This window comes from Dipodomys ordii, unplaced genomic scaffold (assembly GCF_000151885.1).
Source record: "Dipodomys ordii isolate 6190 unplaced genomic scaffold, Dord_2.0 Scaffold64, whole genome shotgun sequence".
In the NCBI taxonomy this organism is placed as follows: domain Eukaryota; kingdom Metazoa; phylum Chordata; class Mammalia; order Rodentia; family Heteromyidae; genus Dipodomys; species Dipodomys ordii.
This window is the reverse complement of record NW_012267280.1, coordinates 1,119,654-1,136,609: the sequence shown is the minus strand read 5'-3', so window position 1 is coordinate 1,136,609 and position 16,956 is coordinate 1,119,654. Positions and strand designations below refer to the sequence as shown.

General features: G+C 56.7%; 2 protein-coding genes across 2 annotated transcripts in view; one reads left to right on the top strand and one right to left on the bottom strand.

Annotated features, from left to right (window-relative positions):
• Window positions 1-16,956, bottom strand: part of LOC105990410 (transducin-like enhancer protein 2) — a 128,188-nt gene that overhangs the window by 81,826 nt on the left and 29,406 nt on the right. The window lies entirely within an intron of this gene.
• Window positions 3,966-16,956, top strand: part of Gna15 (guanine nucleotide binding protein (G protein), alpha 15 (Gq class)) — a 21,723-nt gene continuing 8,732 nt past the window's right edge. The window contains exons 1-5 of the mRNA XM_013022634.1: window positions 3,966-5,132; window positions 11,710-11,894; window positions 13,820-13,974; window positions 14,771-14,899; window positions 15,229-15,238. Coding sequence (XP_012878088.1) covers window positions 4,979-5,132; window positions 11,710-11,894; window positions 13,820-13,974; window positions 14,771-14,899; window positions 15,229-15,238 — 633 coding nt within the window. The 5' untranslated portion in view covers window positions 3,966-4,978. The remainder of the gene's footprint in view (window positions 5,133-11,709; window positions 11,895-13,819; window positions 13,975-14,770; window positions 14,900-15,228; window positions 15,239-16,956) is intronic.

Genomic DNA, 16,956 nt, shown 5'->3' with positions numbered 1-16,956 from the left:
GCCCCGGGGCCGCCGCCCGCCCGCCCGGCCCAGGGACGAAAACCCGCGTCGGCCGCACCAGGGCCCGGGGGGCGGGGTGCCCACAGACACAGGCTCTGCGTGAGCCCCAGCTGAAGCCGGGGCTCGGGGTTCGAACCCCAATCCCGCCACACACCGCCAATCAACTGCGGCAGGAAGCCGGCGGGATCTGCCACGAACGCTGGGACCCGAGGGCCCCGGGCAGCACCGCAGCCGCGCTCTCCCACACTGCGGCTGCGCCCCTTCACCCCAGGCCCTCCCGGGCCCTGGCGCCCTACCCGCCTCCTGTCTTCGGGGCCTTCTGGGAGTGGGTGCTGCGGCGTCGTGAGGTCGGAGCCTCCCCTGCTCCTGGCTGAGCAGTGTTCCGCAGCCGTGGACCGCTCTATGGCTTCATGGGCCCTGGGGGAAGCGGCTTGCTCCTACATCTTGGCCTTTGGGAATCAGGCCGATAGCAAGGTGGGATTTCAGCTTTTTGGGTGCATACCCAGTGGTTGGAATGGATGGAGCTTTGAGAGCCCTGTGTGCGCAGGCGCTGGGAGAGGGGCAGGACCTGTGTATGGCGGGGCCTGCGCTTCCCACGGAGCCTCCCTGCGGCCCCCATGCTGGGCTTGGAGGAGCTGCCTGACCCGCGCCCCACGGCCCCCACAGGTACCTTCCCACCCAGCCGACTCAGCCATTCCATTTTGTTCGTGTCCATCAGGCTTAGGGCCCGTGGGTGTGGGGGAGGGGACCATCATGGTTGCAACTCCTCCCCTTCTCCCAAGGAGAAATAGGGGCCGGGAAAGGAACAGGATGGGCCAGTAGGGACCAGTTTAGATCAGCCCGTAGTGGGAGAGCAAGTGAGGGAGGGAGGCCCGGGAAGGAGCTATGGTGGTTAATTGAGGGCCTAGCACCCAAGGCAGGTGGCAGAGCCCATGCGAAGATCCTGGGGCATAGGTCTGGGGGGGTGGCTCGGTGGTAGAGCGCTTGCCTTGCATGCGTGAGGCCCTGGGTTCCATTCCTGTGCACCACAAAAGCAGAAAAAGCCGGAAGTGGCGCTGTGGCTCAAGTGGTAGAGCGCTAGCCTTGAGCTGAAGAGCTGAGAGACAGCGCCCAGGCCCAGAGTTCAGGCCCCAGGACCGGCAAAAAAAAAAAAAAGATCCTGGGGCAGAAGGAAGCCTGGAGGAGCAGTGAGGAGGCCCCCACGGTGGCTGGAGCGGAGGGAGGGAGGGGCAGAGGCAGGAGGGGACAGAACTGGACTTGCAGGGCCTTGGTGGGCTGCTGGGAGGATTGGGCTTGACCCTGAGGGAGACCCTGCAGGGCTGTGGGCAGAGGAGAGACCTGACTTAGTGCTCACAGGTGGCCCCTATGGGAGGACACTTGAGGGGGTGAGGATGGAGTTGGGGACCCGGCATTGTGACAGCTGCCCCAGGTGGTGGGAGAGTGCGGCTGGATGAGGTGTGCAGGGGGAGTCTTGATTGGAAAGTGGGTGCTGGGAAGGGACCTGGCCAAGACTGATGCTGGGGACGAGTGTCATGCCCCACGGTGTCCAGCAGGTGTCACCCAAAGCAACCTCTGGCCTCTGCCCATTCTTGCCACATTCTTCTGTGGAACAGCCAAGTTCCCATCGTCCTAGTTCTGAGCCAGGCAGCCAGGTTCGGTGGGCACGCCTGCCCAGAATGTGGAGGCCAAGGCAAAAGGACCTGGGTTCAAGGCCAGTCTGGGCCTGGAATAACAACAAAAAGAGTTTGGCTTTCTCAGTGCTTTCTTCATTGGCACTGAAGCTGGGCGCTGGTGGCTCAAGCCTGTCATCCTAGCTACTCAGGAGGCTGAGTCGGGGATCACAGTTTGAAGTCAGCCTGGGTAGAATAATACCCGCGAGATCTCCAATAAACTACTCAAACATGCTGGAAGGGGTGCAGTGGCTCAAGGGATAGAGCGCTAACCTTGAGCACAGAGGCCCAGAGACAGCGCCCAAGTCCTGAGTTCAAGCCCCAGGACTGCCAATAATAATAATAAATGAATAGAAAAATGTTCCCTGGAAATAACAATAAATCCACACCTTTCTGCCCAGATTACACCCAAAGCAAGAAGAAACAAAGGGGATGGGGACATGTAGCTAACAAGACCTCCACGGGAGCCAGCCCCGCTCACCCCACAGAAATGAGCCCTAAAAAACGGGAATTCAGAGCCTTGCAACTGCTAGCCTGGGTCCCCTCTCCCGCTCTGGCCACGCCTCCTCTGCTCGGGCCACGCCCTCGACAAGTTTGGCAACACCCACCTCGCTGAGCCACGCCCTATGGCTGAGCCACACCCTCTGGCCGGAGTCACACCCCCGCACTGGAGCCACGCCCACACTGCCCGAGCCACGCCCCCTCGCAGCTGAGTCACACCTCCAAGTCCCTGCTTTTGCATTCGTTACCTTGGAGGTAGGGTCTCCCTTTAGGATGGCAGCGATCGGCTTGAGCCACGTCCCCCAAGCCTTTCTGCTTTCCTTGTTTTTAGGATGGGGTCTCTCACAGTTATGCCTGAAGAAGCCTGGGACCGCGATCCTCTTATTTATGCTTTCCAGTTAGCCAGGATGACAGGTTCAAAGGAGACCCTCTCCCCGCCTCTGCTTCCTGAGCGCTGAGGCCTTGTGGCTGCCACTTGGGCCGTGTGTCTGTGTGGTTTTCTTTTGTTTCGTTAGAGTTCCAGCTGGGGACATGTGGTTCAAGAGATAGAAGGCAGGTCTAGCAACCACAGGGCACTGAGTTCAAGCCCTTGTACTACCAAAAAAAAAAAAGAGAGAGAGAGAGAAAATCCCTGCCCATGTCCCTCACCCTGTGTAATCAAATGAACTCCTGATACATTACACAACCCCACGTGGACAGGAAGCAGCCTGGCCTGTTTGGGGAACTAGAGAGAGTTTCTTCTTACAAGAGGAAAACCAACCGGAGGCCCCTAGGCTGGTGCTGTTTATGCTGAGGCCAGAATTCTGGGCGCCATAGAAAGTGTTAGAGAGTCTCATCTAGGGTCAGCCTAGCTACTCAGGAATCCGAGAGCTGAGGATCATGGTTCAAAGCCAGCCCAGGCAGGAAACTCCCTGAGACTCTTATCTCCAATGAACCACCAGAAAACCAGAAGTGGCTCAAGTGGTAGAGCACTCGTCTTGAACTGAAGAGCTGAGAGACAGCGCCCAGAGTTCTGGCCCCCTAACCAACAGAAGAAAGAGAAGGTGGAGGGGAGGAGGAGGGGAGACTATCACTGGAGTGGTCAGCCAGGGCAGGAGTTAGGAGGGGCCCGGAGTCCCCAGCCTGCTCCTCAGCCAGACTGCCTGCCAGATCCTCCAGCTACTTCTGTCCAGTCTCCTGGGTGGGGGTGATGGGCTGACCCCAGTGACCCCCTTCCTCATGCATCTACAGCAGGAAAACCGCGCCTTTATCCACCAGCCACCAGCCTCGGTGGGGAGGAAGGGAGAGGCAGCTGTTGTCAACGGCTGTGTGGCTGTGGGCACGCACCCCCCGCCTCTGAGCCCTGCAGGACTTCCTCGGTGAGGGCCTCGGCCCTCCACATGGTGTGTGAACCTCTGAGCACGGCTGGGGAGCAGGGCTCTCTAGGGGTCAGGGAGAGAAAGATGTTTTTGTTTTGTTTTGTTTTGTTTTGCCTGTCCCGAGACTTGAACTCAGGGCTTAGACTCTGCTTTTCTTTGGCTCTACCATTTGAGCTGCAGCTCCGATTGTAATTTATTGGAGATCAGCATCTCACGGACTTTTCCCGCCCTGGGCTGGCTTTGAACCCCGATCCTCAGAGCTCAGCCTCCGGGTAGGCAGGCTGACAGGCGAGAACCACTGGTGGCTGGCAGAAAGGCATTTTAATCCAGAACTTTCCACAGCTTCTCAAGGGAGCAGACATGATGATGATTTGCTGGGGCTGGAGACAGGTTTCTTCTCAGGGGGTTTAAAAGGGGGGAGGGGAGACGTGTCTAGGGATCTGTGGGAGATGGGCCTTGCTTGGCAATGACCCTTTGACCCCCAGACTCAACTTGAAATCCTTTTATTCCCTGTGGGCCTGTGTCGCAAAGGCTAAGTCCAGGCCCCTTTCTTCACCCCCTTATTTCAGGCCACACCCCAACTTCTCTGCTTATTTTTCCCCCAAGTTTCTCATCACCCAACAGGCTGTGTGTGTGTGTGTGTGTGTGTGTATGTGTTTAAAGACTTGAGCATTCCCTCTCTGTCTCCCTAATTATAATGCCAGACACTTTTGTCATTGGCTGGACAGACCAGAACCCTGCCTGGTAAACCGTAGGCGCCCTATGAATGTACACCGAGGGAAGGCACAGCCCCCTCCCCAACTCTGCACATTGAGCCTCTGGATCCCTATGGGTGAGAGACAAGTTACCCAAGGCTCTGTTCTGTCCCTGGCCACGGCCCCCTAGGAAGTGACTCCCTGCCTGGCTCCCTGCCTCAGTTTCCCCATCTGTAGGAGGAGTGGGAAGAGGGGTAGAGGATGATTAGAGCAAGCTCAGTTAGAGCCGGGGGAAGAGGCCTGGCCCCGGCCCCCCTGGTTCCTAATTGGCTGGGAACAGGGAGTAGGGGGCAGCTCAGGAGGAGGAAGGAGGCTGCAGCTGCCTGCTGGGGGACCCTGGGCTTTGGGGGTGCCTGCTCCGTGCCCTGCCCTCCCCCTGGCCTCCAGCCTTTTGCCGCCAACCTGTTGGTCCGGGTTCTGGGCAGGTTGGAGGTGGGCGGGAGCCCCGAACCTCCCCGCCTCCAGCCTCCACCCGTCCCCACCCTGTTCCCAGCACGCCCCGTCTCCCTCACACGGGCCTGGCCCAGCCTCCCTCCAGACAGGAGAGGGGTTGGGGAGTCTCTGAGGGTGGACCTCGAGAACAAAGCAGGCAGAGGGGCCGGGGCAGGGTGTGTGTGTGTTGGGGGGCCCAGCCCTGGCCATCAGGGGGGGCCCAGGGGGGCCATGCCTCCTGGCGCCCTGTGAGGCCGGCACCATGGCCCGCTCGCTGGGCTCGCTCACCGGCGCCTGCTGCCCCTGGTGTCTCTCGGAGGACGAGCGCACGGCCGCCAGGATCGACCAGGAGATCAACAAGATCCTTCTAGAACAGAAGAGGCAGGATCGTGGGGAGCTGAAGCTCCTGCTTCTGGGTGAGTGTTGGGCGGGGGGCAGTGGAATCAGAGTGGGGGTGTGTGGAGGGCCAGGCAGGCAAGGGGAGGGAGATGGTGGTCCGGACTTAACACCAGACCAGAGACCCATTTTTCGGTTAGCAACACACAGGCACAGGAAAGGCAGCTTCCTAACCCTGTGCCACACACAGGCTGGGCCAGGGACTAGGCCCGGCCTGGCGGGGCCCGGGCCACCCAGCAGGCCCAACACGCCGGACTGGCCTGTGGTATGTGCCTAAGGGGGATGAGCCGGGGAGCCGGGATGCTGGCCCGGCCCCATGGGGCACCGCAAGCTGTGAAGGCTTGATGACTGACTTATTCATTCATTCATTCATTCCCTTGTTCCGCCCTTTGAGTTTTGGTTCATTGGAGATTAAGAGTCTCTGGAGCTTTCCTGTGCTGGCTTGGCTTTGAACTGCCATCCTCAGATCTCAGCCTGCTGAGTGGCCAGGCGGGAGCCGCTGCATCAGGCTCAGGGTGTGACGTCTCCAAGGTCGGCGCTGTGCAACTTCGGGATGTTGCTGCCTCCGGGCCTCAGTTTCCCCATCCTTGGGTTCCCCTCACATCCCCACCCAGGCGAATAAGATCCCTCACCTACACACACACACACCCCCCACCAACACAGAGGGGCTCCCCGGTTTCCCTGAGCCCTGGCAGGGGTGGGAGGAGACCCGGAGTTCCTGGCATGGGATGGGCCACCCCTAGAGGAAGTGGAGATGGAAGGGGAACCCACAAAGATGGCACTACAGGTCGCCCCAACTCTAGCCTTAATCCCCCTCGTTAAACCAGGCCCCGTCCCCCCAAAATGGTGTGTGTGTGTGTGTGTGTGTGTGCATATGCGCTTTCTTTCATTTTTTAGCAACTTCCGAGACCACCAGCTTGCACGTTTTTATTGTCGCCCCCATAATGAAAGGTTTTAGTTGTTGTTTTCCTTTCGGTGGTTCTGAGGTTTGAATTCCGTCCCTTTGCGCCCATTAGGCAGGTGCTCTTCCATGTGAGCCACGCTCCCAGCCCCAAGTCTGGAAACTATATAATGAAAACAATGTTGTTGTTGTTTTTCCCAGTAGATAGCCAGCTCTCCAAGGGCTGGGAGCAGTGGCTCACACCTCTAATCCCAGCTAGTGTGGAGGTAGAGAGCAGGAGGATGGTGGTTTGAGGATAGGCAGGGCAGTGCCAGTGCTCAGGCCCTGAGTTCAAGTCTCAGTATCAGTGCACACACAGACACCCACAGACACGACGAAATAAGTAGGTCTTCATAGAAAGGCACTCTCGAGTCAGCGCACTACTGCGCACAACATCTGTGTATTCTGATGTGTTGCACTTCGTCTCAGTTGGTCCTTTGTGATTTTACCCCTTCTCCCATGCAGGGAGGGGATTGATCCATTTGAACAATGTGTTCCCTTCCCTACCACAGGGCCTTTGCACCTGCCCTGTCAAGACCTCTCGGTCTCCTGGCTCCAGCCATTGCACCGCTGGTCCTTTCACCCCATGGGCAATTCAGCCCAAGGGCCTCCTCTTGAGAGAGCAATTGTTTGGCTCCTAACCATTCTCTGTCCAAAGTCCCCCTCATGGCCTCTCCCCTGTGCTAGGAACTGATTTGTGTCATTGCTTGTCCATCTCCAGACAGGGTTTGTATCCTTTTCCTCCTACTTCCTTTTTTTCTTTGGTGCCCGTCCTGGGGCTTGAACTCAGGGCCTGGGCACTGCCCCTGAGCTTCTTGCACAAGACCAGTGCTCTACCTCTTGAGCCACAGCGCCACTTCCAGCTTTTCTTGGTGGTTTGTTGGAGGTTCAGAGTCTCATGGACTTGCCTGCCCGGGGCTGGCTCTGAACTGTGATCCTCAGATCTCAGCCTCCTGAGGAGCTAGAACGACAGGTGTGTGTGGGGGGGGCACTGGCACCCGGCTCCGGTCTGTCTTTGTGTTCTGAGCACAGGACACAGGTCCAGGGCGAGTCTGGTATACAGCAGGTACTTCATACATGCATACAACTAAAGAAATGATTGAACTGTCCGGTCAGGAGGTGTGTGTGCAGAATGTTCCCGAACCAGAGGCCGTGCCATGCCTAGTCAGCTCTAAATCGGGGAACCCCTTCTCTGCCTGGGCTCCGGAAGGAGCTGTCTGTGCCCTCAGGCTCTGGGGGGGGTGCAGACCCGCCCAGCCCCTTCCTGCCTCTGCCTTGCCCTCCCCCACTCCCCAAAACAGGAATTGAATCCAAAGGTTTTGCTTATTTATTTATTTTTAATTTCCTGGGTGGGGGAGATATTTTGGGGAAGCTGTTGAGGGGACTCTGGGTTGAGGGGAACATGGGGGGGCTCTGTGCCTGGCATCACCATCTCTGGCAGGGGCCACAAGAAAGAACCCCAACACAGACAGGGAAACTGAGGCTCGGGGACATGTTATGATTTTGCCAGGCAGTTTAGTCACTTGCTGCCCCAGGGCCACCCAAGCCTGGATACTGTTGCTCTATCACCCCGTTTTCTGGGGCTCGTGCTGGATTCTCGTGATTTAGGAGGGGACCCGGCAGGGCTCACCCCGCTTTTCCAGGCATCTACCTGTTTTCCTCTCCCACTCACCAGAGGAAGAAGCGCTCCTCCCCCCAGGTGGGAAAGCCCCCCCCCCACCAGTAAGTACCTGGTACCCCTTCCTTTGGTGGCTTCCCAAAACAGACTTAGATCACCCCACTTCTGCCCAAGGGCTGGAAGCCCCCCCTCTACCCCATGACAGGGTTGACTGGAACATTCAGACTCTAGTCATGATGCGTTCATGACTCATGCGGTCTGTGTTGTGGGGGATAGGGAAGAGCACCCCGAGTTTTTGTCTTTACTGAAAGAAAAAAAAAAGAAGAGAAAGAAATCAGATCAACTTCACTAAATGAAGTCAGCTGTTCTCTGGGGAACACTTTGGGCTCTTCTCTTTCTTGTGGGGAGATCTAAGAATTTGGAGGCCAGGCACCAGTGGCTCACACCTTTCATCCTTGCTACACAAGAGGCTGAGATCTGAGGACTGTGGTTCGAAGCCAGCCCATGCAGGAAAGTCTGTGAGACTCTTATCTCCCATGAACCAGCAAGAAAAGAAAAAAGCCAGACAGGGAAACTGGGCGCCGGTGGCTCACGCCTGTCATCCTAGCTACTCAGGAGGCTGAGATCTGAGGTTCACAGTTCAGAGCCAGCCTAGGCAGGAAATTCTGTGAGACTCCTATCTCCAATGAATCACAGAAAAAAGCTAGAAGTGACGCTGTGGCTCAAGTGGTAGAACAACACTAGCCTTGAGCAAAAGGAGCTCAGGGAAAGTTCCAGGCCCAGAGTTCAAGCTTTAGGACTGGCAAAAAAGAAGCCAGACTTGGAGCTGTGGTTCAACAGGTAGAGTGCCAACCTTGAACAAAAAAAAGGCTAAAGCTAAAGGACAGCACCCAGGCCCAGTTCAAGCCCCAGGTCTCAAAATCCAGGGCATGGGCTCTGGACTCAGAACTGGTTTGAGTCCCAGCTCAAGGCAATGTCTACACTGCCCCCATGACTCAGTTTCCCCATATCAAATGGTCAAGAGCCTTTGTCCATGGTGGTGAGGTTCAGCAGGATGCGCTCCTGGCGGCCTCCGGGGGCCCCTTGGCCGTCAGGAGCCCCCGTCCTGGGAGCTGCCCTGGGGTCCCTCTTGGGAACCTTTCGGACATGGCGTGGGAGGCGCTGGTCTCAGTCACCGTCACAGTCATTCGTGGCTTTTGCTGTGTCCTGGAAGATCAGAGTCTCATGGACTTTCCCGCCCTGGATGGCTTCAAACCCAGGTCCTCAGATCTCAAGATTACAGGTGTGAGCCACATAGGTAATTGATTGTCACACCTAGGTGTGAAAAATGTGTGTTACACTTTTTGGTGCTAAGATGGGCCCTGAGGCCTCACAGAGCCTGAGCAGACGCTCTGCACAGCCCTGCCCTCCCCCCTACAACGGTTCTGTTTTTGAGCCACCTGAATTTTCTTCCTTCCTGGGCCATTTCTAGGCTTGATGTTCCTCTACCCAAGAGCAAGGATCAGTTGGAGGCGTGGCTTCACCTTGGGGGCGTGGTGAAAGCTCCGGAGGCGTGGCTCTAGTGCCGGGGCGTGGCCCATGCGGTGGGGGCGTGGCTCTAGTGCCAGGGCATGGTCAAAGCGATAGGGCGTGGCTCTAGTACTGGGGCGTGGTCAAAGCAATAGGGGCGTGGCTCTGTTGCTGGGGCGTGGCCAATGTGGTGGGGGCGTGGCTCTAGTGGGAGAGAGCCTATCTATCTGGCAAGTGCAAGGCCCTGAGTTCGAATCCTACCACCACCAAAAGAAAAAGAAAATGATGGAAGAACCGTACCAATAGCCATCAGGGCAGGAGATCAGTCCACGCTGGAGACACGCCCGCAGCTGACCTGCCTGATTCTCACTGATTGTCCCCATCCCCCGCCACCCTCTCCCCAAATGGCCTTGGCAGAAATAGACTTGCTTGGAACTTGGGAGTCCAAGAAATCATGACAGGGAAACTGAGGCCCGCAGAGTGCAGGTAGCCACCCCGGATCTTGTCTATGTGCTCCTCAGAGGTGTGGAGCTCTGCATGTGAGGTGGGGGGGTGACTGTCCAGAGCCCCTCCCCTCCCTTCCCCTCCTCCTCCTCTCCTCCCCTCCCCTCCCTCCTCCACTCCTGTTTCCTCTTTCTGGGACACCAGGCCACCCCTTCCCCTTTTTGACTATGGACTCCAGTTCCTCCAGCATTAGACACCCCCCCAGGAGAGCCAGGAGCCCTGTCTGGACCCCTCCTACCCCCCCGTGGCAGTCCCCCGCAGGACTCCCAGATCCCAGTTTTCAGCTAGGAACAGAAAGGCAGGTCAAGGCCAGGGCTCCACGCCAGGGCCTGTGGTCTCCCCTTGCTGGACTTTCCTCCTGAGCTTCGCAGAACTTTCTCCTGTCCCCACCCCAGCATGACTTAGAGGTTCTGTCCCCCAAATACCCCTTAAATATGCCCCTGCCTCCTCCAGGGTCAAAGCTCAAGTTCTTCCTGTAGCCCCCCCCCCAGGGTCCTTCACCACCCACCCCGGGTCCTCCTCCCCCCTCCAGCCCTAGCTCCCTCTGATCCAGCCACACAGCCTCCTCCATCTTCCTCCCACATGCCAGGCTCTCTCCTACCCCAGGGCCTTTGCACGAGCTGTGCCCTCTGTCTGGAGTTCTGTTCTTCCACATGCCACCTTCAAATCTGAATCCTGAAATCCACCTCCACCCCGAGGCCTCCTCTGCCCACTGAGCTAAGGAAGTCACCAAATGGCTGAGCTCTGTCCTTACTTTTTATGCCTTCAAGAAAGAATGAAATGATGCATGTAAACAATGAATCCAGATCAACACTCAGAGACATTCTCCTTTACCTTCCTCCCCTGCCTGCTTCTTAGAACAATCTCAAGCAGGTTTCTTTGTTCTTTGTGCTGTGATACCTAACACGCTCTTGTTTTCCTTCCTGTCATTCTGTTTCCGAGGTGCTGAGGATTGAACCTAGGGCCTCTTCCTGACTAAACAGTGCTCTGCCCCTTTTCTACCTTGGTTATCTTTGAGGTAGAGTCTTGCTTTATGCCTAGGACAGCCTGGGCTGCTTGTGTTTCCCTATGTCACTGGGGATGACAGGCAGGTACTACCATGCCCAGCCACTGGTTGAGATAGAGTCTCTCTTGGAATTTTCTTTTGTCTGGGCTGGCCCCAAAAGGCAATCTGATCTCAGATTCCTGCATAGCTAGGATTACAGGCATGATCCACTTTCCCTGACTCCTTTCAGTTGGTTTTAGTTGCTGTTGCTGTTATTGTTTTATTTTTGTGCCCGTTCTGGTGCTTGAACTCAGGTCCTGGGTGCTGTCCCTGAGCTTTTTCACTCAAGGCTGGTGCTCGACTACTTGAGCCACAGCTCCACTTTAGGCTTCGTGGTGGTTCATTGGAGAGAAGTGTCATGTACTTTTGGGGCTGGGCACTGGTGGCTGGTGGCTCACGCCTGTCATCCCAGCTACCCAGGAGGCTGAGATCCGAGGATCAAAGAGATCGCGGATCAACCGAGATCGCGGTTCAAAGTCAACATTGGCAGGAAAGTGCATGAGACTCTGATCTCCAATTAACCATCACCAAGTGCTAGTCTTGAGTTTCCAGACCCTGAATTCAAGCCTCAGGATGGGCACCATTTAAAAAAAAAGGAGTCACATACTTTCCTAGCTGGGCTGGCTTTGAACAACAGGCCTCAGATCCTAGCTTCCTGAGGAGCCAGGATTACAGGCGTGAGCCACAGCACCTGCTTCCTTTTACCGAGTCTCAGAACTCTTCTGTGTGCACCAAAGCAAAAACCTTCGCTGCCTAAATTGGGCTGAGGGCTCTTGTGTGTCCCTGTCTCCTCTACCTCCACCCAGGGGGCCCAGGATGGGGAAACTGAGGCTCCGAGAGGCAAAGACAAAGTCTCTGGCCCAGGATCACACCGCAGCCGGTGGCATCTCAGCCCTCGCTGGCCGAGCTGGTGCCCAGAGCCGGGCATGGCTGACATGTTGGTTCCCCCCCCTCCCCCCTCTGCCCCTCCGTTGTCTCCAGGGCCAGGGGAGAGCGGGAAGAGCACGTTCATCAAGCAGATGCGAATCATCCATGGGGCGGGCTACTCGGAGGAGGACCGCAAGGCTTTCCGGTCGCTTGTCTACCAGAACATCTTCATGTCCATGCAGGCCATGATTGACGCCATGGACCGGCTGCAGATCAGCTTCAGCAAGCCCGAGAGCAAGGTGAACCTGGGGAGCCAGGGAGGTGGGGGGCGGGCCTCCCCCCAGGACCAGACCCTGAGGATCTCCTGTGATCTGGTGGAAGTCTGAGGATGTCTGAGATTGGAATGTGACCCGATAGAGATCTGGGTTCCCGTGTCTGCCCCCACTTCCCCCCACCCCAGGGCAGATGTGGGAATTTTGCAAGAACTTGAAAAAGAGCCCCAGCTCCTTCAGGCAAACTCCTGGGGAGTTGGGGATCAGGAAGACCAAGAACCCAGACCAGCTCAGGCAAGACAAAAATATGTTGGTGAGACTTCATCTTAACCAGTACACGGGGTATGGTGGCACACGCCTGCCATCCCAGCTATGCAGGACGCATCAACAGGGAGTCACAGTCAAGCCACTGCAGGCAACAAAAACAAGACCCTCACTCAAATAAATAACCAGAGCATCGGGGTGCCGGCAGCTCTCGCATATAATCCTTGCTGTGCTGGAGGCTGAGATCTGAGGATTCCAGTTTGAAGCCAGCCCAGGCAGAAGAGTCCAGGAGACTTATTTATAATTAAACACACACACACACACACACACACACACGGTGGAAATAAGAGTGTGGTTCAACTGGTAGAGCACTAACCATGAGCAAAATGCTCAGGGAAAATGCCCAGGACCTCAGTTCAAGCTTCAGGTCAGGCAAAAAAAAAAAAACCCTGCAAACAGCCGGGCACCGGTGTCTCCCGCCTGTCATCCTAGCTACTCAGGAGGCTGAGATCTGAGGATCTCGGTTCAAAGCCAGCCCCGGGCAGACACATCTGAGCCACTCCTGTCTCCAATGAACCAACAAAAGGCCAGAAAGCTGAGGTGTGGCTCAAACTGTAGAGGTCCAGCCTGGAGAAAACAAGGAGATGAGGCTCTGAGTTTGAGTCCCCATCCATAAAAAAGGCAGTTTCTGAAGCACAGGCATGCTGGCAGGTGATACTCTTCTTTAAGTCTCATAATCGCCCTCCAAGGAGAGAAAGAGAGACTGACATGAGCACTGTCTGGCTGGGGATACACAAGCCACGGTCTAAGGGCAAAAATAAATCCTCACTTTCCAAACCACCACCCTACCCGACCGCTAAAAAAAGTAACTTCACTGGATGCCCCCTACCCCCTCACCCCCTCCAGCTGCTCCTGGGGGCCGCTCAGGCCTGACGCCCCACCGCCTCACCAGACCCAGCCTGAGCTCATGGCAGTGAATGAGGCCAGCGACTTGGGGGCATAGCTGAGGGTCCCCCTCTTCCACGCATCCACTTTCCTCTGTCTGGGGCTTGAACTCTGGGCCTGGCAGCTGTCCCTAAGCTCTTCAGCTCAAGGCGGGCGCTCCACCGCTTGAGCCACAGCGCCATTTCAGTTTTGGAGTGGTTTTTGAAGAGTCTCAGGGACTTTCCTGCCTGGGCTGGCTTTGAACCTCGATCCTCAGATCTCAGTCTCCTGAGTAGCCTCCTGTGCCTCCCACCTTCCACTCCACCCCCACCCCCTCCACCTCAAAGCAGTCAGGGATGAGGCAGAGTCTGCTTAGCACCCATTGGGGTGATCCTTAACCTGTCATTGTTCTACCCCAGCTGGCCAAAGCATTGCCCTCTGCTGCCTCTTTGTGCTGTGGTATGACACAGACGTCTCCTGGCCCTGGACTGGGGCCAAGAGAAGCCCAGAGGAACATTGCTGTTGGGGTGTTGAAGGGTGAATAGGAGTTCACTAGTTCCAGCTGTCAAGGCACAGCCTTTCCTTCTGTGCATCAGCGATTGCTTGGATATTGGACCAGGAAGGGATGTGCCGGGGGTCCGTGCGTCCCGAGAGAGAAAGCCAGGCAGAGGGAGAGGATTTTAGGGACAGGCAGACAGGGCTGCAGGGGGGTCTCGGCGCTCCCGCAGGCTGCCTAACCCTCATCCGCCCGCCTCCCTCCGCAGCACCACGCCAGCCTGGTCATGAGCCAGGACCCTTACAAGGTGACCACGTTCGAGAAGCGCTTTGCCCTGGCCATGCAGAGCCTGTGGCGGGACGCGGGCATCCGGGCCTGCTATGAGCGCAGGCGGGAATTCCACCTGCTGGACTCCGCGGTGTAGTGAGTCTGCGCGCACGGTGGGCCTGGGGTGTGGGCGGGGCCATGTGGAGGATAGGTGGGCGGGGACACGGCAAAGCCAATCTGTTGTAAGGGCGTGGCCCGTGTCTGGGGCGTGCCCATGGTATCAGATTACTGTGTGAGCAGGACCAATAGGAGCCGGGTACAGCCGTGAAGGCGGATATGTGGGTGGGGCTTTGCTTCGGCTAGGCTGCTGTGTGGACGTGACCAGGGTCGAGTGGGCGTGGTCACGGTCTGGGGGCGGGGCGACAGCGATATGAGATTGCTGTGTGAGGGGAGCACATGTGGGTGGGGCCATGGCTCTGCTAGGTTATGTAGGGCGTGGGCAGCGTTAAATGGGCGTGGTCACAGTCTTGGGGCGGGGTCAGACTGCTGTCTGGGTGTGGCCAGTACCAAATTGGGACTAGATCTGGGGGCGGGGCCGTAGTAAGACCAGTGTCTGTGGGCGGAGTCAGTGCCCGGTGGGCGGGCCTCACTGTGTGGGTGGGGCTACGATAGGGGCCTACCCCTGTCGGGGCGTGGTCAGCATGTGGTTGGAGGCCAGGTTGGTTGGCCCTCCACTTGGGGTGGGGCGCAGTGCCAAGGTAGGCGTGGCCTGGGGATACAGAGGGGTGGGGTAGGACAGGAGCAGCGTGGAGGAGGGACCGCGGTGGGTGTGGCCAGTGGGCGTGGCCGGAGGGCGTGGCCAGGGGCGACCCAGCTAGTGGTTCCACACCGGCTGCCCGGCTCTGCTCGGGCAGCTCCTCCCGGACCTGACCGCGGCCTGCTTCTTCCGCAGTTACCTGTCGCACCTGGAGCGGATCACCGAGGAGGGCTACGTGCCCACCGCGCAGGACGTGCTGAGGAGCCGCATGCCCACCACCGGCATCAAGGAGTACTGCTTCTCCGTGCAGAAAACCAACCTGCGGTGAGTGCCCGACTGGGCCTGGCCTGGGGCAGGCTTATGTCAGAGGGACAAAGGGGCAGGGCTGTAAGGGATGCAGAGGAGTTTTTCTGGAGGATGACTAGGAGTTCATTAGTCCCAACTCTCAAGGAGCTGCTGCAGCGGAGAAACAGGAAGTCTTTGGGATGCGGGAGCTCGGAGCTCAAGTCGTCATCATCTGGGTGGGTCTGGAGTGAAGGTGGAATGTCAGAACATTCTAGAAGGGGCAAAAAAGGGCTGGTTACTGGGCACGGATGATTAGAGTCCGTAGGATGGCATTTGAGGGGATGATGCAAAGATTATTTCTGACACAGAGAAGATAAGGTGAGCTAAGTGTGCAAATTAGTGCACAGCCAGCCGGAAGTAGAGCTGTGGCTCAAGTGAGAGAGCACTAACTGTGAGTTTAAAAAAAGCTCAGGGACTGCATCCAGGCACTGAGTTCAAATTCCAGGACCCAGTAAAAATAAGTAAATAAAATCGCATAGCTGAGCATGGTGGCTCCTACCTGTAATGCCTACTGGGAAGGCTAAGGCTGGGAAGACCAAGGTTATCAGCCTAGGGAAAAAGTTCACGAGATCCCTGTCTCAACCAATTAAAAGCTGGGAATAATAGCCCACTCCTCTATCCCATCCGTATAGGAAGTATAAACTGGAATAAATAGGAGGGTTAAGGTCTGTGTCAACCTGGGACAAAAAGGAAAACTATTGCTGGGTGTCAGTGACTCAGGCCCGTCATCCTAGCTACTCAGGAGGCTGAGATCTGAGGATCACGGTGCAAAGCCAGCCTGGGCAGGAAAGTCCGAGAGACTCTTATCTCCAATAAACAATTCAGAAAACCAGAAGTGGTGCTGTGGCTCAAGTGGTAAAGCGCTCACCTTGAGCTGAAGAACTGAAGAGCTGAGGGACAGCGCCCAGGCCTAGAGTTCAAGCCCCACGATGACCAGAGGAAAAAAAAAGGACAAAAGCCAACCACTGGTGGCTCACACCTATAATCCTAGCCACTCAGGAAGATCATGGTTCAAAACCAGCCTAGGCAAGAAAGATTTCTTTTATCTCCAATTAACCAGAAGTGGTGCTGTGGTTCAAGTAGTAGAGCACTAGCCTTGAGCAAAACCTCAGAGACAGTGTCCAGGCCCTGAGTTCAAGACCTAGGACCAGCACACACACACACACACACACACACAGGACTAAAGCAAGGCAAAGGTTGGGACGTGGCCCAGTGGTAAAGCACCTTCCTAGTAAGTGTAGGGTCCTGAGTTCAAACCCTATTCTTGCCAAAGAAGAAGGAAAGGGGCGGGGGGGGGATTCAGAGAGGATTCTGGGAAGGGCAGTACAGAGTGGTCAGCAACCTGAACAAGGTGGTGGGGAACCAAGGAAGGTCACAGGGCACCCTGGGGAGGTCACTTTGTGTTCAACCCCCCAGTGGCCCCTTCCATGGATCCTTCAGATCTTGGCAAAGCCCAGACCAGGAGGGTCTGCCCTGTATTTCCCAGGCATGGCACCGTCCCCCCCCCAGCTCTGAAGGCTGAAGTGACATTGTAGCATTTTGTTTGGGATGGTAGGAAAGGATGGATGGGTGGATGCGTGCCCAGTGAGTGGGTGGAAAGATGGATGGATGGATGGATGGGTAGGTGGATGATGGATAAATGGATGATGGATAGATTGTTGGATGATGGATGGATGGGTAAGTAGGTGGAGGTAGGGATAGGTTGATGAGTGGGTAGATGATGGATAGATGATAGATAGGTGGATGAATAATGGATGAATGATGGATGGGTGGATGGATGATGGATGGGTGGATAGATAGTTGGATGATGGGTAGATGGATGGATGATAGATGGAGGGTTGGGTTGATCAGTGGTGGATGGGTGGATAGGTGGGTTGATGGGTGGATGGATGAAGGATGATGAATGGATAAGTGGGTAGATGGAGGAGTGGGTAGGTGGATGGATGGGTGGTTTGGTAGTGGGTGGATGGGTGGCTGTGTAGATGGAGGGGTAGGTTGATGAGTGGGTAGGTGGGTGGGTGGATGTGGGGGTGGGT